This window comes from Pseudophryne corroboree, chromosome 12 (genome assembly GCF_028390025.1).
Source record: "Pseudophryne corroboree isolate aPseCor3 chromosome 12, aPseCor3.hap2, whole genome shotgun sequence".
NCBI lineage: Eukaryota > Metazoa > Chordata > Amphibia > Anura > Myobatrachidae > Pseudophryne > Pseudophryne corroboree.
In genome coordinates, this window is record NC_086455.1 from 25,632,928 (window position 1) to 25,658,628 (window position 25,701).

Sequence of the window (25,701 nt, forward strand, 5' to 3'; positions counted from 1 at the left end):
TAAACTTTTTCCCATGAAAACCAGGCAATGCAGGAGGATGCAGCTCGCGCTAGCGCCACCTAGCGTCCGCAGGAGGGAAGTGTCCGTCCCAGATGTGAGCAGGGAAGGAATAGCAGCAGCAGCCCGGAGACCGCCCCCTCCAGGATCATGGCTCCCCACTCCCAGGACGACTCTCCTATTGTGCAAAGTTTCCCGGCCGTGTGTGCGGGCAGGCAGGAAACCCCGCAGCTGCAATAAGGTACACGGAGAGATCTGGCCACGGTCTATGAGATACAACAATGCAGCGGCATCAAGGTGCACGGGGGGGCTCTGTAGTGTACACGGTCTTCTCAGTGATACAATGTTGCTGCAGGAGCGCTGAGCAGCCTGTGCAATGCATTGTGTCCTGATTGCAGATTTGCAAACGCTCCCGGCCCAGTACATGAGAGAGATGGGGAGTGGGGGCTTCCCTGCTGGGCGTGCACGCTGCACTGATTGCTAGGGGGGGCTATAACTTTCCAGCCCCGCAGTGCAATCTGCTGTCCTGTACCCAAATAACTTTCCAGTTTGCATTTAATGAAAGTGCAATCCCCCAACCACAACAAGGGGGGCTGCTTCCCCCCCCCCCCCCTTTTCCCCTGGGGTTGCCCTGTGTACATTGCAGAGCAGGGGGTTTGGGTGGGAGTGCAGAAGAATGACATATTGTCTGATTGGGGGGGGGAGGAGCCCGCCCACCCCTCTCCCAGGCTACCACCCCTCTCCCAGGCTAAGCTGCTGCTGCACACAGGGGCTTGCTGGTGCAAAGGCTGCTGTGAATGGTACAGGACTCTCCGCTGCCATTGGCTCCCGGTGCCCTGACGTGAGCAGCCCCTGCTTGCTATTTGAGCTGAAGCCTGGCCCCATCCCTCTCCACTTCTACACGTAGTGAGCCAGCGGCAGCAGCACACCGGGGGTGGGAGGAGGCAGCCCAGTCCCTGTGCCATGCAATATGCCAGCGCACACAACAGCAGCTGCAGCTGGTGAGCCCTGACTGCCAGCCCAGGATGAGCGCACAGCACGGTGCCCGCTGCAAGGGGACGGAGTGCATGCCAGTCCCGGATCGCCGCCGGTAACGCCGCGGTGCAGCAGCTGGTGGGTGCCCGCTCTCCGGATTGCATTGGTGTCCCCCCAGTGATTGCATTATAACCGATGGACGGATTATTATTCCTCGCTGACTTTGGAAGTTAAATCCCACTCTCCCCCCTGCCTGATGCCCGCACTGGAGCCGCTCCCGCCGCTGCCCTCCCTCGCCCATGCCACCAGAGCCCGGCTGCCTGCATGGCAGGATCATGAAGTGTTTGACTTTCTTTCTTCTGCTTCCAGAGACCTTAAAGAAGTCTAAAAAGCACGGCGGCAAGGGGCCAGTATGCTGTGAGACAGTGCCCCTGGCCCTGAAGAGGAAGATGGCTGCGGAGCTTTACCCTGTCAGCGCTAACCACACCAATATCGCCAACAGTAATAACGCCGCGGCCGCCAACGCCAAGAAGAACGCCCTCCAGATCCAGCACAGCGCCCCCCCGCCCCCGCAGCTCCAGAACCTCAATAACAACAACATCGAGAGCAGTAACTGGCAGTCCTGCCACCCGACCCTGCGGGAGAGGTGAGCGCATAGCGCCCCCTGCAGCCGGCCCGGGGAGCTGCTCAGGGCACACACACATGGTGGGGGGCTTTAACTCTGCACACTGCAGTCACAGGGGTGGCAGATCCAAGAGGGAGAAAGGTACACTGCAGTGCCACCTGATGGTGATGGCTGTCCAAGCAGGGTACATGGCACCCAGGGGGGGGCATACACTGCACTTCCACATGATGGTGATGGCTGGAGGGGGTGGAGAGGGCGGCAGGCATACACTGCACTTCCACATGATGGTGATGGCTGTCCCAGCAGGGTACATGGCACCCAGGGGGGGCATACACTGCACTTCCACATCATAGTTGTGGGTGCCCCAGCCCAGGGTACATGCCACCGCATGAGATATGAGTTGGTACTACAGCCAAACTCTGAGAACATAATACTATTGGAACATATTGATCCAAAAGCCATGTTATCATGTACCTTCTTCCAAAGATGTGTCACAAAAGGTGTTACATATCAGACCCTAAAGGGCAATCAAGACTGGAGAAAATTGCTGCAATAGTGCTAATATGGAACACAAGTCCTGGATGGACATTATGGTTATATACATATGCAGATTGTGCACACATTAAGCTAGAAGGCATCCCCCCCACCCCCACTCTCTCCTCCATGGCTGCACCAAGTTAGCAGGCTGAGCATGCACTGAGCCATAGATAATCTGCAAGGAGCATCAGCAAGAACAGGACAAGGTCTGAGCATTGTGATACAGATAGGGGGTTTCCTCACTGCAGGGCTGTCAGGACCAACCAAAACAGCACTGGTGTCACACATGTAAGCAGAGATCTCACACCGAGACAGCAGCACTTGGGGGTCCACGGCACAGGCACTGTATTACGGCCATTCACTTTGATGCTGAAACAGAGAATTAAATAAAAGGGATTCTCTCACTGACGGCATGACAAACATTAAGTGACAGCCAGTCAGACACGTTACACATTACCATTCGGAAGGATTGCACCGTGCAGGCTGACAAAAAAACACACCGGGCTCACATTTTACGCACATGCCTTCATGACATTTTATTATTATTGTTCCTTTTTTAAAGTACAGCACATCTGATTACTGTAGTCACGTTCTGTGCAGAGCGGTTATTCTTTTACACACACATTAGGACATTCATTATACAATTTTTTTTACTACTGAAAAAACAAAACAAATTTAAAGCACCGACTTGATGGGTTAATTGATTTCTAAACAGTAGCTGTTTGCAAGTAATCTACATCCGAGTCCCTGTCCCCACTGCTATGTGATCATCTCGTATCTGCTCGGCAGAAACGGTCTCTATGAATAAGAAGTGACAGTAAATAAAATGTAAAGCTTTTCAGGCAAAAACGGTGGACTTCTAGATTGTTTATCCAGTAATCCAGAGATAAAGGCTGGGAGAATTTCTATGAATCCACAGGAAAATCCTGAAGATTAACATGATTAACCCAGATAGAATCAGTTCAAGACTACTGACAGTCTTGGCATGCAAACATATTGCAGATGAATTACTAAAATGTGGAGTTATATACTTTTGCCGTTAGATAAAAATGCACACTTATGAAAAAAGTGCATCATACCTTATTTTAGCAGGTAAAGAAGAGACCACTTGTAGTTGGAATTTAAATGTTTGTAGTTTGGGTTTATACCTTTTGTAGTTTGGGTTTATACCTATGCGGCTTGGTTTATAATTTTTTGTGGTTTGGGTTTATACCTTTTGTAGTTTGGATTTATACCTATGCGGCTTGGGTTTATACCTTTTGTAGTTTGGCTTGGGATTATACCTTTTGTAGTTTGGGTTTATACCTTTATGGCTTGGGTTTTTACCTTTTTGTAGTTTGGGTTTATACCTTTCTGGTTTGGGTATATACCTTTTTGCAGTTCAGGTTTACACCTTTGTAGTTCTGTTTATGCATTTAAGAAAAAAACAAAATATATTTAATTTCATTCTTCTTTTAGGAACGCACTGATGTTCAACAACGAACTGATGGCTGACGTTCACTTTATTGTGGGTCCCGCCGGGGCCTCGAAGAAAGTCCCCGCTCATAAGGTATGCCATCACACAATATTCTCCTTTACCCCGCGAGCCTGACATTTTTCTATGGTTTGTTTTGTAATACTAAGAAATGGATTTTCCTTTTTCAGTATATTTTGGCTGTTGGCAGCTCTGTGTTTTACGCCATGTTTTATGGAGATCTGGCGGAGGTCAAATCTGAAATCCATATCCCAGACGTGGAACCTGCAGCTTTTTTAATCCTTTTAAAGTAAGTGGTCATTAAAGAATTGGGAAAAAAAGAAAATACTGCAGTGAGCATAAGAGCTTATAAAATATGCATCTCCTTAGCAGCATTAATGGCTCTTTCGCTATCTGAAGTCTTAAAACGATTACTAGAATGAGTGTTCTCACAAACCACAACACTTTTGTTTTGTACGAAGAATACAGATGTGTCTATAATCCAGAAATTGAGAGGGAAAAAAAACAATATGGACGCTTACAGAGTTGAGATTTTTGTTCCTGGCAGGGGAAGAAATAAAGTATTAGGTTTTACTGTGCTTTTGTATACACGTGATGGAAATATTCTAGACTCAATACTATGATTTCTCTGCAGGTACTTGTACAGTGACGAGATTGACCTGGAAGCAGACACCGTGCTTGCAACTCTTTATGCTGCCAAGAAGTATATTGTCCCTGCATTGGCTAAGGCCTGTGTTAATTTCCTAGAGACGAGCTTGGAAGCAAAGAACGCATGTGTATTGCTTTCTCAGAGCCGCCTTTTCGAGGAGCCAGAACTGACTTTGCGCTGCTGGGAGGTGATCGACGCCCAGGCGGAACTAGCACTCAAGTCCGAGGGCTTCTGCGAGATTGACTTACCGACTCTAGAGATTATTGTGACGAGGGAAACACTAAACACAAAGGAAGATGTTGTTTTTCAGGCGGTATTGAACTGGGCGGAGGCAGAATGCAAAAGACAAGGGCTACCCGTGACGCCTACAAATAAAAGGAATATATTAGGAAAGGCGTTATACTTGGTACGGATTCCAACCATGACCCTAGAGGAATTTGCCGATGGGGCTGCCCAGTCAGACATTTTAACCTTGGAGGAGACCCGCAGCATATTCTTGTGGTATACAGCTGCGAATAAACCGCAACTAGAGTTCCCACTCGTCAAAAGGAAAGGTCTAGCGCCTCAGAGATGCCACAGGTTTCAGTCTTCGGCCTATCGAAGTAACCAGTGGAGGTATCGGGGCCGCTGTGACAGCATCCAGTTTGCGGTTGACAAAAGGATATTTATTGCAGGACTTGGTTTATATGGATCGAGCTGCGGCAAAGCAGAATATAGTGTTAAAATTGAACTCAAAAGGCAAGGCTTAGTCCTTGCCCAAAACCTGACTAAATTTATTTCCGATGGCTCGAGCAATACTTTCTCTGTGTGGTTCGAGCACCCCGTGCAAGTTGAACAGGACACGTTTTACAACGTCAGCGCCATCTTGGATGGCAATGAACTGAGTTACTTTGGGCAGGAGGGGATGACAGAAGTGCAGTGTGGGAAGGTGACTTTCCAGTTTCAATGTTCATCGGACAGCACCAACGGGACTGGGGTGCAAGGGGGACAGATTCCCGAGCTCATCTTTTACGCATGACTCATTTCACTGCTCCACTACTGCTAAAGCACACCGACGCGCCTCTAGAGTGGCTTGCAACACAAAGGCTTGGCCCTTTAACCTCGGTTGTTCTTGCCACCCATTAAAAAAAAAAAAAAAAAAAAAAAAAAAGAGAGAGGTGAAGGGAAAACGGTTATTTTTTATTTTAAACTACATCAGTATGGAATGTAACACACAGGCTGCCAAATCTCCAACTGAAGGAATGCTTTTAGAGTTTAATCTTATTTTATTTATTTTTAAGCTATTTGAATTATTAAAAACTGCAACACGCAGAGAGAGGTTAGAGAAATCTGCACACAATGTGCATTTATTTTGTATATAGATAACTTGGTAAAATGCAGCTTGCTCAACGGAGGGAAGCAATTAAATATGACGCATAAAAGATTTTTACTTCTATTGAATTCTGGTTTATCTTTGTCATTTGTTCTAATATATTTAAAATCACTACTATTTCATTGGGTTGGAATCATTTAAAAAACAAAACTGTGTTAAATGAAATGTTTTTTTTTTTTTTTTTTAAATCAACAGTACTTTGTTATGATTTCTCTATACAATAATGACAGAGACTTCTATTATTTGAAGTGAATTAAATTACCCAGGTCAACTCTTACATCTTGAGTTAGTCAGGACACTAGTCGAGTAACTATTGTACATATTCCTCACTTACGTAACAAGTACATAACCGTGGCTGTGATAGGTCACTTCTGGCGCAAACTAACAAACTTAGGTTTTCCACTGGTTATAGACTGTCTGCAATGTCACCTACAGTCGTTAGCTGCAATCTTTCAGCTCATTTTAATTGGATGATGCAATTGTGTGTCATTGTAGATCAACTTAATCCAAAAGCTCTATAAACATAGCAGCATGTGTGGTTGCTAATAGAAGTAAATGCCAATGACTATATAATTGCTCGAGTACTATGCACTACCGGATGTAGGCAATCAGACATATATTTCAATGCTTACACCTCTTAACATGCAAGTCAGTAGTCAATAAGCCTAGGAAGCCGAGATGCCCAACCAACGTGAAATAAATATTAAAGCACTTAAGGTCCATACACACTTAACGATAAAATGAGCGACGTCGCTCATTTCCCCCCTCCTTGAGCGACGTCGCTCATTTTATCGTCAAGTGTGTATGCAGCCAGCGACGACCGATGTGCGGCCCCGCGGGTCGGCAACGATCGTCGCTGTCGGTAGGGCATGCATGAAGGATGTGGACTGTCGTCCACGACCTTCATGCAGGGCTGGCGGGGGCGTGACGTCACTGAGCGATATGAGCGGTCATATCGCTCAGTGCGTACAGGCGGCCGCCGACTGGCCGGCCCGGGAGGGGGAAACGTTAGACGATGTCGCTCACAGAGCGACATCGTCTAATGTGTATGGGCCTTTAGGAGGTGATTCAAATGTTTTCTTGCTCCAGTGTAAACAATAGTCAATTGGGCTGTTGGGAACCCACTACTTGTGGAAAATGTAATGTCCAAATGCACCAGGTTTAAACGTGTAAAGTGGCTAAACCCCGGAGCCCACAAGCCCGACTGAGTGGAGGGTGCGAGCAGAAATAATGACACTTGCGCCCAGCAGCAATAGTGCGACGGAAGCTGTGGCCGCAATCAAACAATTGAATGCCCCCCTTAGTAGGCTATTATATGTCTTACTGTCCATAAACAGGACATTTTAAAGCGGTTGGGAAAATGAGACAAGAGTCATATAGTGGTGCCAAATTGTGGGTTAAACTAATATTCTTCTAAACGCAGCCAATCAAATCACTAGGAGCCAGTGACATCACTCAGGCAGTTCATAGCCTGCACCCTCATGAATACTACCAACTGAGCCCAAAATTATGTATGCCACCACTGTGTGAGTGACAGGAGCACTTTCAGTGCTGATCACTACAAACAATCCCAAACCTAGATCAGATTTACAAACCGCTGGCAAATGGGGAGTGGTTTCCATAAAAACGTAAGAACATATACAGCATAAAATATCCAAGACAACATAAATCGAAGTGTGCCAGGTTTCCAGCATAGATTCTCTTAACGTCCATTATGTCAAAGAGCTGTATGATAAATGGAGTAAGAAAAGTTATTTGGCAGCTGTCTGGTTACAGATCTCTATAAAAAACGTTATCGGCCGTGATTCTAATCCCTGCACTTAAAACGAGAGTCTTGGTCAGATCTTATATTCCAGAAAGTAGCAAATGATTTTCTGATGGTGTGCAAACAAGGCCATGTGTGATGAAGCTGGAGGTAATGGAGCGAGACGCAATTTGGCTGAGTAAACAGTGGCTCGGTATTTTCCCATCAAGTGCCCTGCCATATTATGCCTGAAAACATACTGACAATGTGTTTGAGGTCACACAACCGATGGCAGACACTGGGTTGTATTAAGGGTGGGGACTTTATGTTTTTAAACCAAAAATATACTTTTTTGTAAAATAAAAATGGACAATTTCGGGCCCCTTTAGATGAAATTGGACAGAATTTGTGCTTTTAATGTGCAATTGTTAACTCAAAATCAGTGTATCCCTTGTCAATCACAACTATCATTTTCCAGAAGCCGGCAAACTGTCCCGCCAGCTGGTATAGTACTACAAGTCTCAGCAAACATCTTTCAGCCAGAGGCCTCTATACAACAATTCACTGTAAAAGAGTCCATACTTTTTTTTTTTTTACTCAAACTTTATATTCAACAAACATATTAGCGCAATATAATAAGCCTGCCCTGAATGCTAAGTTTTGTTTCATATTAAATATTCTCCGTCACGCTTTTAAATTCTGAATCCACTTATATGACTTGCAGCCTAATAGTTGTCAGGCAGCCCTTATACTGTTCTTCCAGGCAAAACATGCTGGGCTTTAATGAAACCACCAACACGGTTTGTTGTACCCTCCCTTACACTATATGGTACAGCCTGATTCTAATCAACAACTGAAAACCTTTTATATATCTATATTAAAAAAAAAAAAATTATAGAAATTTGTGTGTGTAGCATTGGGGGAAACTGGTGGTTACAAAAAGATTTAGGTGACATCTGCTTAATTTTATCAATGACCAATGTAACACAATACACACACATACATCTAGATAGATAGATAGATAGATAGGTACAGATATAGATAGATAGGTACACATATAGATAGATAGAGATACATAGATACAGACACAGATAGGTACAGATAGAGATAGATAGATATAGACAGACAGATAGGTACAGAGATAGATAGATAGATAGATAGATAGATAGATAGATAGATAGATAGATAGATATAGACAGATAGGTACAGATATAGGTAGGTAGGTAGATATAGACAGACAGATAGGGATAGATAGATCAAGATATAGGTAGGTACAGATAGATAGACAGATAGATAGATAGATAGATAGATATATAGATAGAGATGAAAACACAGGTCATGTTACTTGCAGAAAGCATGAGTGTATTCTCTGCCCCACTCAAACCCCTGGCAGTTACTCTGTGTAAATACAGAACAGTCTGGCTGTGTATTTGTGCTTGGTAAATACTGTTATCAGCTATACAACCAAATCACAAAGCGCAGGGTCTGGGTGGCGTTCCCACCAACAGCAAATGCTGCCCCGCCAGAAGCCATCACAACAATGAGTGGAAGATTAACCTTCCTCTGACACTACTGAAACCCCACTGACTCCTCTACCCTCACTCACTGAAATGCTGTATATTTTAACACTTTCAGGATTCAACAGTACAAAACGTCTGGTGATAACGTGTTCCCAGCCACCTCATTCACTGCAACATTTTAGGCTCTAAAAACCTAAATGCACATTTACCCGTGTCTCCCATTACGTTTCACCCAGTAACCGTTTCCCTTCGGAATTTCTTCATCATGAATGATGTATTTATTTCAACAATAATCATGTAGAAATGTTACATTATTGTAACGCAGGTATATCTGCCATGTGAAAGTGATGAAAATGTACACTTACCTGGTTGCACAGAAGGAAGTTTTAAGTATTTTTATCTATTTTTCACTAACTTAACATCAGAATATTAAACCAGCAAAGACATACAGGGGTAAATGTATGAAGCAGTGATAAGAGTGGAAAAGAGAGCCAGTGGAGAAGTTGCCCATGGCAACCAATCAGCATTGAAGTAACATTTATAATTTGCATACTATACAATTGTACGGAACAGCTGATTGGTTGCCATGGGCAACTTCTCCACTGGCTCACTTCTCCACTCTTATCACTGCTTCATACATTTACCCCACAGTTAGATGAATCAAAGACCACTGAACCATCCTGAAACTTAAATCCTAGAACATGTATACATGTCAACAAGCAGGAACAGTGCAGTTATTTTACAATATACAACTGCAATTCCGTCAACAAAAAAAACAGGGGCGATATCCTCATTAAATATCAAGGGTGCAGTACCAGCTTGTTGGCAGCCATTTTTTTTTGGGGGGGGGGGGGGGGGGGCTAGCGCCGGGTAAGGACACCAAATGAGAGCTCCCACGCAAGGTACCCTCTATAAACAAAGCCTAGAACATTTCATGACCAGTTACGGTGTTCCTGTCCTATAATGTTGCATCCATTCAGACGATTAATTCACTAGACACGAACGTCATAGCGCTATATACAAGCTGCATTATGGTAATTATTGGTACAGCCAACAAAATGTCTGCTTCCGCTATGACAATGTAAGAAAATATTAATGCTTATTAGAAATAAAAAATGTAAGAGCTAGCCTTCCCTGCACACTAATGGAACATGAAATTCTTTAATGGAAATTGGGGTGTAAATACATTAACAGTACACAAATCATTTGCATATCTACAAATTGTATTCAGAGAAAGCACTGGAGGGTTTTCTAATTTCCTGACACATTCAGAATTAACAGATGACCCATATACACAGACGTGTGTTTTTATGCAATTTCCTGGGGTCATAAAACAATTTATCAGTCAGGAAATCTTAAGCACAGTGGAGGAGCTTCTAGTGAAACCCAAGATTAAAAGGAGAGATTAAGTCGGTCTGTTGTCATCTCTTAAAGGGACACAAACACTGCAGCACAGAGGATTCCCCGTGGTCAGTGACCGAGCGGCAAGGTCAGAATCACCTGCCAGTGCGTCTGCGACAAGTGTTTCTTCTGCTGCTCATTATAAAATAGCCGCTGACAGGCACACAAGGTGCTGTGAGGTGTAATTAGCGCTATCAGGCAGAAAAGCTTAGGTAACCTTTCTCAAGACAAAGACATATCAACGTATGTCACAAAAACGGTGTTTTAGAAATCGATATGGCACTTGTGCTCAATTATAATTACAGGACTAAGTAAAAAAGATATTTTTTTTTTCCAAACTACTACTTAGGGGGTATGCACTTAGCTCCGTTTTTTCGCCTAGGTGAAAAAAATTTAGCTTTTTCGGTATTTGTAGGGCGAATGGAGATTCACCCTATGCAATAGCAGAGCCGGATTTTCTCCTAGGTGAAAAATGCCGGCTCTGGCGAAAAAGCATGCGGATCGTCAAATTCACTCCCAATCCACGTGTTTTGGCGAATCTGCAAGCGGTTTTTGGGGCCATTTTCGCCAGTGCCGATTCACCTACTAAACAAAGGTGAAACGGCATAGGCGAAAATGTATTAAAAAATGGGCGAAATTACCGGAAAGTGAATACAGTGGGTCGAATTACTTCAGTTTTTTTCAGCTAGGCGAAAAAACGGAGCTAATTGCATACCCCACACGTCACCAAAGTGCAGTGCTCCATATTTACTGTGCTCCCATCACCAAAATGCAACGGATGCAGCAACTATATAGGCTGACAATCAGGTATCTAAGGGACATTCAGGTATTCCACATTCAGGTATCTAAGGGCTTGATTTATCAAACAGTGGAGAGAGTAGAGGACCAGTGAAGATGACCATACCAACCAATCAGCTTTGAGGTAACATTTAACAAGTAAAAAAAAAAAAAGTAAAAATAATCGGTAGATGCTCATTTGTTGAAATGGACAACTTCTCCTCTCCTGAATTCACATCTGGTATTATCTCTTACAGTGGGTTATAATGTGAATATTTTTTGTGGTATACAGAAAAAAAAACTTTAACGAAGGAGAATAAGGAGATTTATGGTAGACTTACCATAGTTAAATCTTTCTGCGAGGTACACTGGGTTCCACAGGGAATACATTGGGGTGTAGAATTGGATCTTGATCCGAGGCACCAACAGGCTAAAAGCTTTGACTGTTCCCAGGATGCCTTGCACCTCCTCCTCTATAACCCCGCCTCCGAACACTGGAGCTCAATTTCATTAACCAATGCAGTAGCAGGTAAAAGAGATGGCAGATGTTAGTCACAGAGAACCACATTCTCATGACAGGAGAAGGGACTAGCGGCTAATGCCATACAAACCCAAAGAAGCTATGTGCGTCAGGGTGGGCGCCCTGTGGAACCCAGTGTACCTCGCAGAATGAGATTTAACTATGGTAAGTCTACCATAAATCTCCTTTTCTGCAGCGGGGTACACTGTGTTCCACAGGGAATACATCGGGGATGTCCTAAAGCAGTTCCTCATAGGAGGGGAAGCAACGTAGTGGGTACAAGAACCCGGCATCCAAAGGAAGCATCCTGGGAGGCAGAAGTATCAAAGGCACAGAACCTAATGAACATGTTCACGGAGGACTACTTAGCCGCCTTGCACAATTGTTCAGCGGACGCGCGTCGGCGGTCCGCCCAAGAAGGTCCAACAGACCGAGTAGAATGGGCTTTAATAGCAGCAGGAGCTGGAAGACCAGCCTGTGCATATGCTTGTGCAATCACCATTCTAATCCATCTGGCCAATGTTTGCTTATTCGCGGGCAAGCCACGTTTGCGAAAACCAAAAAGAACAATAAGGGTATCGGATCTCCTGAGAGAGGCAGTCCTCTCCACGTAAATACGGAGAGCCCGTACCACATCCAAAGACCGCTCTTCGGAGGACAAACCAGAAGAGATAAAAGCCGGAACCACAATCTCTTGGTTAAGATGGAAAGATGACACCACCTTAGGTAAATAACTGGGGCGAGTTCTAAGAACTGCCCGGTCACGGTGAAAAATCAGAAAGGGTGGACGACAGGATAAAGCGCCTAAGTCCGACACCCTCCTAGCAGAGGCAATAGCCAGCAGAAACATGACCCTTAGTGAAAGATATTTAAGGTCCACAGACTCAAGAGGTTCAAATGGAGACTCCTGTAGGGCATTCAACACAACAGACAGATCCCATGGGGCCACAGGAGGGCCATAGGGAAGCTGAATCCGTAAAACACCCTGAGAGAGCGTCAGGAATAGATGCAATTTTTCTCTGAAACCATACAGACAAGGAAAATATTTGAACCTTGAGGGAGGCCAGACGAAGGCCTAAGTCTAGACCTTGTTGCAGAGAAGCCAAAAGTCTGGCAGTTCTGAATTTGTATGCATTGTAATTCTGAGCAGCACACCAGGTGAAGTAAGAATTCCATACCCTATAATAAATCTGTGCCGAAGCCGGTTTCCGGGCCTTCAGCATAGTTTGGATAACCGCCTAGGAGAATCCTTTGGCCCTCAGGAGTGCAGCTTCAACAGCCACGCCGTCAAAGCCAGCCTGGACAGGTCCGGGTAGACACAAGGGCCCTGAACGAGGAGGTCTTGGCGTTGAGGAAGCAGAAGAGGATGCTCTATCGATAGACCCTGCAGGTCTGAGAATCAATGTCGTCTGGGCCACGCTGGAGCGACTAGAAGTAGTATTCCTCCTTCTTGCTTGAAATTCCGTTGTACCCTGGGCAAGAGTGACACTGGAGGGAACACGTATGGCAGCCGAAAGTTCCATGGAATTGCCAGTGTGCGTCTACGAACGCTGCTTGAGGATCCCTTGTCCTTGATCCGAAGACCGGAACCTTGTGATTGTGTCGAGACGCCATCAGGTCCACATCTGGTAGGCCCCACTTGTCCACTAGGAGTTGAAAGACTTCCGGATGAAGACTCCACTCTCTGGCGTGAACGTCCTCGACGACTGAGGAAGTCCACTTCCCAGTTGATGACTCCGGAATGAACACTGCCGATATTGCTGGCAGATGGTGTTCCGCCCAATGAATGATTTTTGACACTTCCAACAGTGCCATGCGGCTTCAAGTGCCACCTTGATGATTTATGTATGCCACCGTGGTGGCGTTGTCTGATCGTATTTGAACAGGCCTGTTCTGTACCATAGGCAAGGCCAGGGTCAACGCATTTAACACTGCCCACAATTCCAGAATGTTTATCGGGAGGTGAGATTCCTCCTTGGTCCACCGACCTTTGAGCGAGTGCTGCTCCAGCATCGCGCCCCAACCCCGCAGGCTGGAGTCCGTAGTCAGTAGGACCCAGTCGGGGATCCAGAAGGGACGGCCCCTGCTCAGCTGTCGGTCCTGTAGCTACCAGCTCAGTGACAGACGGACCTCCGGAGTCAGGGAGATCATTCGAGACCTGATCCGATGAGGCAGGCCATCCCACTTTGAAAGGATTAACCTCTGCAGAGGGCGGGAATAAAATTAAGCGTACTCTACCATGTCGAAAGCAGACACCATGAGGCCTAGTACTTGCACTGCCAAGTGTATCGACACTCGTGGGCGAGAAAGGAAGCATCTGATCCCGTCCTGAAGTTTCAGGACTTTCTCCGGAGACAGAAACAGTCTTTGGCTGTGTGTGTCCAGCAGTGCCCACAGGTGCACCATGCTCTGAGCAGGGACCAGCGAGGACTTCTTCCAGTTTATGAGCCACCCGTGGGCTTGCAGGAATTGTACTGTCAGTTCCAGATGACGGAGGAGAAGAACCTCTTAGGAGTTCGTCAGGATCAGCAAGTCGTCCAGATATGGCAGGATCCTGATACCCTGACGGCGGAGAAGAGCCATCCTCACGGCCATGACCTTGGTGAAAATCCGAGGGACCATGGCTAATCCAAATGGCAGAACCCGGAATTGATAATGTAGGTTGCCAACAGCAAACCGCAGATATTGCTGATGCGAAATAGTGATAGGCATATGCAGGTAATCATCCTCTATGTCTACCATATAGTCCTCGGGTTTCATGGCCAGCACAATAGAGTGCAGGGATTCCATACGGAATTTGGACACTCTCACAAATTTGTTCAAAGATTTGAGATTGAGTATAGGCCGGAAAGACCCATTGGGTTTCGGGACTAGAAACAGATTTGAATAGTATCCTCTGCCTATCTGAGACAGAGGTTCCCGGTACTACCACTACTGTGTCCAGGAGGGATCGTACAACCAGATGTAGAGCCTGCACTTTCAACGGATCCGAAGGAAGAACCGTCGTGTAGAACTGGTGAGGGGGATGTCTCTTGAAAGAGACTGCGTAACCGTAAGAGGCAACTTCTCGCACCCATGCGTCTGAACTGGTCTTTAATCAGACCTGGACGAATTGTAGAAGTCAGCCTCTCACCCTGGGATCCCCAAAGAGGAGGCCCGCCTCGTCATGCGCGGGATTGTCCTGTTTGGAAGCAGGCTGACGGGCAGCCCAGGAATGTTTAGATTTGGGCTTAGTGGCTTTGGAAGTACGAGCTTGTCTCGGGTACGTCTGTCCCTTCGCTTTTCCTGGAGGAGAAAAGGAACGAAAAGTGGTACTCTTAGCCTTCAGAGCAGAAGGATTAGTATTTGGTAGAAACGCAGTCTTGGCAGATGCCAAGTCAGTCACAATTTTGTTCAGATCATCCCCAAAGAGGATGTCTCCCTTCAAAGGGAGCACCTCCAGGGTCTTTTTGGAGTCCAGGTCCATCTTCCAGGACCTCAACCACAGAATACGGCGAGCCAGTATAGACGTGGTAAACGCCTTGGCCGCCATAACACCTGCCTCTGAGGACACCTCCTGAATATAGTGGGAGGCGGTGGTAATATGAGACAGATAGTCTGGCAGTGTCAGAAATATCCTGAGGTAGCTCTTCCTCTAATGCCTGAACCCATGCTTCAATTCCTTTTGCAGCCCAGGAGGCTGCCATAGTGGGTCTATTTACAGCAGCGGTAAGGGAGTAAATAGACTTCAGGCATCCCTCCACACGCTTATCCATCGGTTCCTTCAGTGAGGTGACAGTGGTGACAGGCAGAGTAGATGACACGCAAGACGGGCAACATGAGAGTCCACTGGTGGTGGAGTTTCCCACTTGTTACTCAACTCCGCAGGGATAGGATAACGAGCTAGCATCTTTTTAGACAGGGAGAATTTCTTTCCTGGAGACGACCAGGATTCCTGACGAATGTCAATTAAATGGTCAGAATGTGGTAAGACTACTTTAGCTACCTTCTGACGTTTGAATTTATCAGGTTTCTTAGACGCAGTAGTGGGATCTACAGTACCTCATCAACAATTTGTAGAATCAGCTTAATAGCCTCCACTAGGTCAGGAACATCAACTTGAATTGTAAGTTCCTTGTCAGAAGCGACTGTATCAGTGTCTGACGGATCAGTATATTCCCCATCCTCATCAGAAGAATTATCTGAAATGTTAGTGGATTGTGAGGAGGAAGCGGCCCTCTTAGATGACCTCTTGACCCCATCATGGCGCGAGGTAGGCTTTTGTACCACCAAAGATTGATTTATTTGTTGTATCTGGGTAGACAGAGCATCTGCCCAGGGTGGATTAACTACAGGGACAATCTGTAATTGCAATGGCACAGGAGGTACCACAGGGGACGTAAGACATGACACCAGCGTTTGTAACATACTGGAGAACGCTTGCCAAGGTGGCTCCTGAGTGACTACGGGAGCTGTGGGCTGACTGGGAGATGCATGGCACCCAGTACACAAACCAGTTATAACCTCCCCCTTGGGTAAATCCGTGGTGCACGCCCTGCATGATGCTGAAGCGTTCGCGGATTTACTGCCCTGCGTGGCAGACATGACAGTAGATGTAGCCGCAGAGCTAAACAGTACAAAATAGCCAGACAAAAACAATACCTGCAAATAACCTCCTTATGTTATGTGACACAGACAGAGGATTAAAGCGGTATGATGTGACTGAAACACACAGTAAAACACACTAAATAGTATATACAGTACTGTGTAACACTATATATGAGACCCTGACGCACCTAGCCCCCCAGGGTACAGAATACAGTGATAGCAATAGGCGGGATACACTAATGAAATCCACACAGCAGCTACAGGCACACTCAGTCACAGGTACAATGCACAAATTCATTCAGACAAACATTAAAACTGCACTGGACTAGTAAAATCACATATAAATATATGTATACACAGATATAACAATGCACAGTAGATTCTGGATGTATATCTCAGAACACTTGGACTAAATGTTCAGGCAGAAGCACACTTGTTCTTAACTAACACTGTCTAAAATGACATGTAGAATACTTAAGTGACTGTAAAATCACAGCGCTGATGAGGCATGTAGATTTAGAGAGGAGACTTAGCCCAGCAGTCCTGGAGACAAGACGCAGCTATGTGAGAAAACGGAGCCGAAAGGTCAGTCAGGGAGTGAGGGAAAGTGAAATGCAGCTCCAGGGCGGGAACACCAGGAGTAAATGGCGCCCTGAGCTGGCGGAGGGGCTACAGGTCAGCGCCTTATCCCCCTCTGCTGGTCCTCACCACCAGGTACTGTGGAGCCTATGTAATATGGATTTCTTAAAATCTGACCTGTGCTCCCTGCCCTGGTGGATATAGTGGGGTCCCTGTGCAGTACAGTGTCCACGCCAGCGTCGCGGTCCGTCTCCTGGGACCGCGACCGGGACGCGATTTACCAGCGGGTCATGCCTGGGGGACTCTCTTACCTCCTCCCTGATGTGCAGCCACACGATCCTGGAGAGAGTCAGCGGCGGTGTGCCTATGAACCGGTGCGCCTCCGCTGCAAGTACCCGGGAACCGGCCACGGGAGAATGCAGCGCTGCAGGGGAGGTGATGGAGCCGCAGCACAGCATGTCAGACTGACATTTAAAGTGCTGTGGCCCTTGAAGTTTTCTAAAAAAAAAAAAGCTCTATTCAGGGATGCCTAGCAAAGCCTCCGTGTTAGGTGACCTGCTCTGCAGGCAGCATCTTACAAACTAAGCTCCAGTGTCCGGAGGCAGGGTTATAGAGGAGGCGGTGCAAGGCATCCTGGGAACAGTCAAAGAGGCTGTTGGTGCCTCGGATCAAGATCCAACTCTACACCCCGATGTATTCCCTGTGGAACACAGTGTACCCCGCTGCAGAAACATGGTTATAAAAATTAATATGATAGGCTACAGAACAATTTTAGTCAGTGTTTAATGTTTACAGCATAACAACATGGCATACATAGCACAGCATAACAATATGGCATACACAGCACAGCATAACAATATGTCATACACAGCACAGCATAACAATATGGCATACACAGCACAGCATAACAATATGGCATACACAGCACAGCATAACAATATGGCATACACAGCACAAATGCAACTATTGAAATCAATTTGTCAGTGTTTTCTGACACACAAGACTGAAAGCAAAGATCTGGTTGGTTGGTTGGTTGGTTGGTTGGTAGGTATAGGTTACCTCAGGGGTAGGCAACCTGTGGCACTCCAAATACTGTGGAACTACCAGCATGCACTGCCACAGTTTTGATGTTATCCACAACAGCTGGATTGCCACAGGATGCCAACCCCCTGTGCCACAACATAGCTGCAGCTTAGTTACTTAATCCCTTACATTGCAAATTAAATGTGAGCCCATGACACAGCAGCAGCGTTGTTACTCTGTGAGACAGCTTCATCAGTTCTCAAGAAAACATTTAACAGCTCATTTTCTGCACTCATGGAATGGAGTTCAGCAACATGGCTCCAGCACCTTACTATTCTGCGTAATTACAGACAGTTCAAACACACTTATTTGGCGCGTTTCTAAGGCCCTGGCCTGTGTGCCGTGTTCATAGCTTGGAGAACACAGCTGCAACTATTTATACCTATGTTGGAAGCATCAAAAATACACTGACACTTTCTGGTCTCCATAAACAACGGTGTGCATTTACATCTCACCCAGGTATCAGTAATGCACATTGGTACTTCTGTCTGAGCAGCATTTGTCACATGGGGAACTTCATGCACAGAAGTGGAGAACAAGCATATGTTCCTACAGCAGACGGAGCGATAGGGTGATGTCACATGGGAACACAAGACGCTTTTCCAGCATACAAAACACACAGATTATAAGCGCAGAATCTTCCTCTTTGCTGCTGCTCATATGTCACACGCCAGCAATTCAGCATATTCTCATCTTAATTGCTCAAGTGACAGGAGAGGAGCGTTCCCTCTTCAGTTTAGCATTTCCCCATGGGAGCACTAGAAAAGCCTAGCCAGCCCACCCATACGTGTGTAAAATTGACCTATCAATATTCAATTCAATGGCAAAGCAAATTTAACTTTTTTAGTGGATTAAAACTTCTTCTCCAATACCCCCATTAAACCTCTCCTCCAACACCCCCATTACACTTCTCACCCAATACCCCCGTTACACTTCTCCCCCAATACCCCCGTTACACTTCTCCCCCAATACCCCCCTTACACTTCTCCCCCAATCCCCCTGTTAAACTTCTCCTCCAATACCCTCATTAACCTTCTCCTCCAATACCCTCATTAACCTTCTCCTCTAATACCCTCATTAACCTTCTCCTCCAATACCCCCATTAAACTTCTCCAATATCCCCATTAAACTTCTCCTCCAACACCCCCAAAGGTGCAGGTTTGTAAAAGTATTAACAGACAACATATGTGGCTATTTTGCAAAGAGTTAAGCAATAAATAGTGCATATAGGAAATATGGAAGAGATGGTCCATCGGGAGTTTATGGAGTATAAGAGACACTTCTCCACAAAGTATACTACTGCTTCATAACGGACTTGTGTGTAACTGTGCATCTACCCCAAGGCCAAAGTTGGGAGTGTGGGGCATGCTGGGACGTTTATATATTTATATACGTTTATATATTATGCTGCACAGAGGTAGGACCAGAGCTGGCACCTAGAACACAGAATGAGTCACAATGTCACTGATTCAGTGTTTTTAATGCCCCCGTTACACCTCCATATGGAGTACCAGCCTCTGACATGAAGGAGAAGAAGCTGGCAGCTGCTGCTACTCTTCAATATCAGAGGTACACTGGGAGTGTAGTGTGTGTGTGTGTGTGTGTGTGTGTGTGTGTGTGTGTGTGTGTGTGTGTGTGTGTGTGTGTGTGTGTGTGTGTCTGTCTAGTGATAGTAAAAGTATCAGTAAATCTCATGCATGGCTGTAAATGTTCTGTTATTCCCGCGCTGTTAAATAGAAGACGTGTGTGGTCTAATTAGTTCTGTAGAAATCACTAGTGACAAACATGTTTGTTTAATAAACACAACATATAGATACAACCGATACTTTCTACCCACTGAACACACTAACCCTTTCAGTGATATTGCTGCTTTACAAATCAACACTGCTTGGATAATAATTGCAAATGAGCATATTCAATAAGCCGCCGGTGTATCTTTCCTTCCAGCTTCAGGAGCTGCGAGGAAAACTCAGTGAGGAAAAGGCAGCATCAGGGGTTAATGCACAGGGAAAGCCCACTGATACGAACAGTAATTCACCCATTTTTGGCTCAGAGAAAAAAGATTTATGGTAGAGTTACCATTGTTAAATCTCTTTCTGCGAGGTACATTGGTTCTACAGGGAAACATTGGGGTGTAGAGATGGATCTTGATCCAGGCACGAACAGGCTAAAGCTTTAGACTGTCCCAGGATGCATTGTGGGGCCTCCTCTATAGCCCCGCCTCCAGGCACTGTGAGCTCAGTTTCATTACCCAGTCCAATGCAGGAGCAGGTAAAAGAGAAGGTAAATGTTAGTCACATAGAACCACGTTCTCACGACAGGAGAAGGGACTAGCGGCTAATGCCATACAAACCCATAGAAGCTAGGTGCGTCAGGGCGGGCGCCCTGTGGAACCAATGTACCTTGCAGAAAGAGATTTAACAATGGTAAGTCTACCATAAATCTCCTTTTCTGCAGTGGGGTACATTGGTTTCTACAGGGAAACGTCGGGGATGTCCTAAAGCAGTTCCTCATGGGAGGGGACGCACCGTAGCGGGTAAAAGAACCCGGCATCCAAAGGATGCATCCTGGGAGGCAGAAGCATCAAAGGCACAAAACCTAATGAACGTGTTCACGGAGGACCACGTAGCCGCCTTGCACAATTGTTCAGCGGACGCGCCTTGGCGGGCCGCCCAAAAAGGTCCAACCGACCGAGTAGAATGGGCTTTAATAGCAGCAGGAGCTAGAAGACCAGCCTGTGCATATGCTTGTGCAATTACCATTCTAAACCATATGGCCAATGTTTGCTTGTTCGCAGGCCAGCCACGTTTGTGAAAACCAAAAAGTACAAAAAGGGTATCTGGCCTCCTAATAGAGGCAGTCCTCTCTACGTAAACACTGAGAGCCCGTACCACATCCAAAAATTGCTCTTTAGATGTCAAACCAGAAGAGATGAAAGCCGGAACCACAATCTCTTGGTTAAGGTGAAAAGATGACACCATCTTGGGCAAATAACCAGGGCGAGTTCTAAGAACTGCCCGGGCCCTGAACGAGGAGGTCTGGCGTTAAGGAAGTAGAAGAGAACGCTCTATTGATAAACCCTGTAGGTCTGAGAACCAATGCCATCTGGGCAACACTAGAGCGACTAGAAGTAGTTTTCCTCCTTCTTGTTTGAACTTCCGCGGTACCCTTGGCAGGAGTGACACTGGAGTGAACACGTAGGGCAGCCAAAAGCTCCATGGAATTGCCAGTGCTTCCACGAACACTGCTTGAGGATCCCTGGTCCTTGATCCGAAGAACGGAACCTTGTGATTGTGTCAAGATGCCATCAGGTCTACACCTGGTAGTCCCCACTTGTCCACTAGGAATTGAAAGACTTCTTGATGAAGACTCCACTCTCCGGCATGCACGTCCTGACGACTGAGGAAATCCGCTTCCCAGTTGAGGACTCCTGGAATGAACACTGCCGATATTGCTGGCAGGTGGCGCTCCGCCCAACGAAGGATTTTTGACACTTCCATCATTGCCATGAGGCTTCGAGTGCCACCATGATGGTTTATATACGCCACCGTGGTGGTGTTGTCTGACCGTACTTGAACAGGTCTGTTCCATATCAGGGGCAGAGCAAGAGACAAAGCATTGAACACTGCCCGTAATTCCAGAATGTTTATCGGGAGGAGTGATTCCTCCTTGGAGCAACACTCTTTCCAGGGTCGGTGGACAAACACCGCGCCCCAACCCCTCAGACTGGCGTCCGTAGTCAGTAGGACCCAGTTGGGGATCCAGAAAGGACGGCCCCTGCTCAACTGCTGGTCCTGGAGCCACCAGGTCAGCGACAGACGAACCTCCGGAGTCATGGAAATCATGTGAGACCTGATCCGATGAGGCAGGCCATCCCACTTGGAAAGGTATAACATCTGAGGAGGGCGGGAAAGCAATTAAGCGTACGCTACCATGTTGAAAACCAGCACCATAAGGCCTAGTACTTGCATCGCCAAGTGTATCGATACTTTTGGGTGAGAGAGGAAGTATCTGATCCTGTCCTGAAGTTTCAGGACCTTCTCTAGAGACAGAAACAGCTGTTGACTGTGTGTGTCCAGCAGTGCCCCCCGGTGCACCATGCTCCGAGCAGGGACCAGCGAGGACTTTTTCCAGTTGATGAGCCACCCGTGGGCTTGTAGGAAGTTTACAGTCAGTTGTAGATGACAGAGGAGGACATCGAGGGAGTTTGCTAGAATCAACAAGTCGTCCAGATAGGTCAGGATCCTGACTCCCTGGCAACGGAAATGAGCCGTCATCACGGCCATAACCTTGCTGAAGATCCGAGGGACCATATCCAGTCCAAACAGCAGAGACTGGAATTGATAGTGAAGGTTGCCAAAAGCAAACCGCAGATATTGCTGATGCGACATGGCAATAGGTATACGCAGGTAAGCATCTTGTAAGGTAAGCATCTCCAGGTTCCATGGCCAGTACAATTGAGCGCAGTGTTTCCATACGGAACTTGGATACTCTCACAAACTTGTTTAGTGATTTGAGGTTGAGTATAGGCCGGAAAGACCCATTGGGTTTCGGGACTAGAAACCGGGTTGAGTAGTATCCTCTGCCTCTCAGGGACAGAGGTACCGGCACTATTACTCCTGTATCCAGGAGGGAATGCACAAACAATTGTAGAGCTTGCGCCTTCAAAGGATCCGAAGGAATAATCGTTGTGCAGAACTGGCGAGGGGGACGTCTCTTGAAAGAGACTGCGTACCTGTGAGAGACAACTTCTCGCACCCATGAGCCTAAAGTGGTCTTTAACCAGACCTGGGTGAATCGCAGAAGTCGGCCTTCCACCCTGGGGTCACCCAGGAGTAGGCAAGCCCCATCATGCAGCAGACTTGTCGTGTTTAGAAGCAGGTTGACGGGCAGCCCAGGATTGTTTTGCCTTGGGCTTAGTGGTTGTGTGAGCACGAGATTGTCTTGGGTATGCCTGACCTTTTGCTTTCCCTTGAGGCCGAAAGGAGCGAAAAGTAGTACCTTTTGCCTTCTGTGCAGAAGGATTAGAATTCGGGAGAAATGCAGTCTTAGCAGCCGCTAAGTCAGTTACAATCTTATTGAGATCTTCACCAAATAGGATGTCTCCCTTAAAAGGGAGTACCTCCAAAGTCTTTTTGGAGTCCAGGTCCACTTTCCATGACCTCAACCACAGAATACGGCGAGCCAGGATGGACGCAGTTGATGCCTTGGCCGCCAACACAGCTGCCTCAGAGAACGCCTCCTGAATATAATAGGCGGCGGTAGTAGTATTAGACAGGTATGGTCTGGCAGTGTCAGAGAAATCCTGAGGCAGCTCTTCCTCTAATGCCTGAACCCATGCTTCAAATCCTTTTGCAGCCCATGAGGCTGCTATAGTGGGTCAGGTTTCTTAGACACAGTAGCGATATCCACATCATCATCTATTTGTAGGATTTGCTTAATAGCAACCACTAGGTCAGGGACATCAACCTGAGTTGTAGATTCCTCGTCAGAAGCAGCTGTATCAGTGTCTGACGGGTCAGTATACTCCCCATACTCATCAGATGAATCTTCTGAGAGATTAGTGGATTGTGAGGAGGAAGTGGCCCGCTTAGATGACCCATTGGCACCAGAGTGACTTAGGGTAGGTTTGTGTCTAAACAAAGATTGATTCAAATGCTGCAACTGGGTAGACAAATTATCTGCCCAAGGCGGATTTACCATAGGGACAACATGTGGCTGCAATGGCACAGGAGATCCCATAGGGGGCGTAAGGCGTGTCACAAGCATATTGAGCATAGATGAGAATGCCGCCCAAGGTGGCTCCTGATTGGTTACAGGAGCAGCGGACTGACTGGGAGATGTATGGCATGTATTACACAGACAATCATTCAAAGCTTCCCCGTCAGGCAAATCCCTGGCGCATGCGCTGCATGACACAGAAGCGTCCGTGGATTTCCCGCCCTTTGTGTTCGACATTTTAGTGAATGCAACCGCAGAGCGTACGAGTCCGATACAGCCAGACAGAGTACAATACCAGCGAATAAATCCCCTAGTATGTGACAGCATACACAGTACACAACACCAGCGTCTAAATCCGGTACTATGTGACTGCTTACACAGTACACAACACCAGCGAATAAATCCGGTATGAAGTGACTGAGTACACAGTAGAATACACTTAACGGTAAATACTGTGCATCACTATATATGAGACCCTGACGCACCTAGTCCTAGGGTACAGAATACAGTGATATATATAGCTGGGATACACTGAAAGTGAAATCCACACAGCAGATACAGGCACACACAGTCACAATACAGATAATTATTTTAGTAAGACAATAAAACTGCACTGGACTAGTGTGTATATATATATATATATATATATATATATTTTATTACCAGTTATTTATATAGCGCACACATATTCCGCAGCGCTTTCCAGAGAATATTTGGCCATTCACATCAGTCCCTGCCCCAGTGGAGCTTACAATCTATATTCCCTACCACATGTACACACATTCACGCTAGGGTTAATTTTTGTTGGGATCCAATTAACCTACCAGTATATTTTTGGATTGTGGGAGGAAACCGAAGTACCCGGAGGAAACCTACGCAAGTACGGGGAGAATGGGTGTAGCAGGGTATGCCGGCGGCCGGAATCCCGACCGCCGGCATACAGACAGCTAGGCGAGCGCAAATGAGCCCCTTGCGGGCTTGCTGCGTGTGCTACACGCGCCACGCTATCTACTCTCCCTCCAGGGGGGTCGTGGACCCCCAAGAGGGAGAAAAAGTGTCGGTATGCCGGTTGTCAGGATTCCGGCGCCGGTATACTATGCGCCGGAATCCCGACAGCCGGCAAACTGAAGACCACCCCGGGGAGAATATACACACTCCGCACAGTTGGGCCATGGTGGGAATCGAACCCATGACCTCAGTGCTCAGTATCAAACCTTCCTTTTCTAGGAAAGGTTATTGAGAAAGTGGTTGCAAATCAACTGGAAACCCGCCTGACAACCCATGATATCTATGATCCATTCCAATCAGGATTCAGGAGAAGACATAGCACTGAAACAGCCCTGGTGTGTGTGTTAAATGATCTTCTGATTGCAAGAGACAGAGGTGACTGTTCAATTTTAATCCTTCTGGATCTCTCTGCAGCATTTGATACCGTGGACCATGAGCTTCTGATTGAGCGACTGATACATTTTTGTGGTCTGGATGGCACAGTCCTAAGCTGGTTCAAATCATTTCTCACAGGCAGGTCACAGAGAATATCGTCTGGATTATACTCATCACCACCAGTGCCATTGTCATGTGGTGTCCCACAAGGTTCTATACTATCCCCCATGCTTTTTGCAGTATACATGCTCCCGCTGGGTGAAATAATCAGGCGCCATGGGCTAGTCTACCACTGCTATGCAGATGATACACAACTGTACTTGTCCTTTGCTCTGGGGCACTGATAACCAAATAGCAACCCTAAATGGCCGTCTAGCTGAACTCCAGGAGTGGATGAGCGCTAGTTGGCTGCGACTGAACCCGGATAAAACAGAGGTCCTTATGACAGGACCGCAACATCAAAGGACAAAACTGCAGCATAGCCAGCCAACTGGACTTACACTCGGGGATTCAGAATTACAAACCACTGATCATGTGTGGATTCTTGGCGTTGTCCTGGATGGCAGTTTGACACTTAAACATCAGATATCAGCCACAATCAAATCCTCATTCTTTCACCTGAGGAACATAGCCAGAATCAAGCACTTAATTCCCTCAGATGATCTGCCAAAAGTCATCCATGCATTTGTATCATCTCTATTAGACCACTGTAATGCCCTCTACCTTGGTCTCCCAGCAAAAGAATTGCACCGCTTAC

The 25,701-nt window shown here is 46.5% G+C and overlaps 2 protein-coding genes across 5 annotated transcripts in view; one reads left to right on the forward strand and one right to left on the reverse strand.

Annotated features, from left to right (window-relative positions):
* Positions 1-25,701, reverse strand: part of BRF1 (BRF1 RNA polymerase III transcription initiation factor subunit) — a 463,462-nt gene that overhangs the window by 256,426 nt on the left and 181,335 nt on the right. The window lies entirely within an intron of this gene.
* Positions 121-5,697, forward strand: BTBD6 (BTB domain containing 6). Of its 3 annotated transcripts, none has more exons than XM_063947213.1 (5): positions 121-238; positions 1,342-1,618; positions 3,593-3,683; positions 3,779-3,897; positions 4,243-5,697. In XM_063947213.1, exons 2-5 carry the CDS (start codon positions 1,422-1,424, stop codon positions 5,273-5,275), a joined length of 1,440 nt encoding a protein of 479 aa, XP_063803283.1. In that variant the 5' UTR covers positions 121-238; positions 1,342-1,421; the 3' UTR covers positions 5,276-5,697. The 3 variants fall into 3 exon arrangements, with proteins under 3 accessions (XP_063803283.1, XP_063803282.1, XP_063803281.1); XM_063947212.1 differs by lacking the exon at positions 121-238 and adding an exon at positions 782-1,110; XM_063947211.1 differs by lacking the exon at positions 121-238 and having other exon boundaries at positions 782-1,618.

What these genes read in the sequence shown, in the direction of transcription:
- BTBD6 (XM_063947211.1), top strand. Translation starts at nt 1,272, where the DNA reads ATGCCACCAGAGCCCGGCTGCCTGCATGGCAGGATCATGAAGTGTTTG. An exon ending in AGAAAGTCCCCGCTCATAAG is followed by an intron (nt 3,684 to 3,778) that starts GTATGCCATCAC and finishes TTCCTTTTTCAG; the next exon opens with TATATTTTGGCTGTTGGCAG. An exon ending in GCTTTTTTAATCCTTTTAAA is followed by an intron (nt 3,898 to 4,242) that starts GTAAGTGGTCAT and finishes ATTTCTCTGCAG; the next exon opens with GTACTTGTACAGTGACGAGA.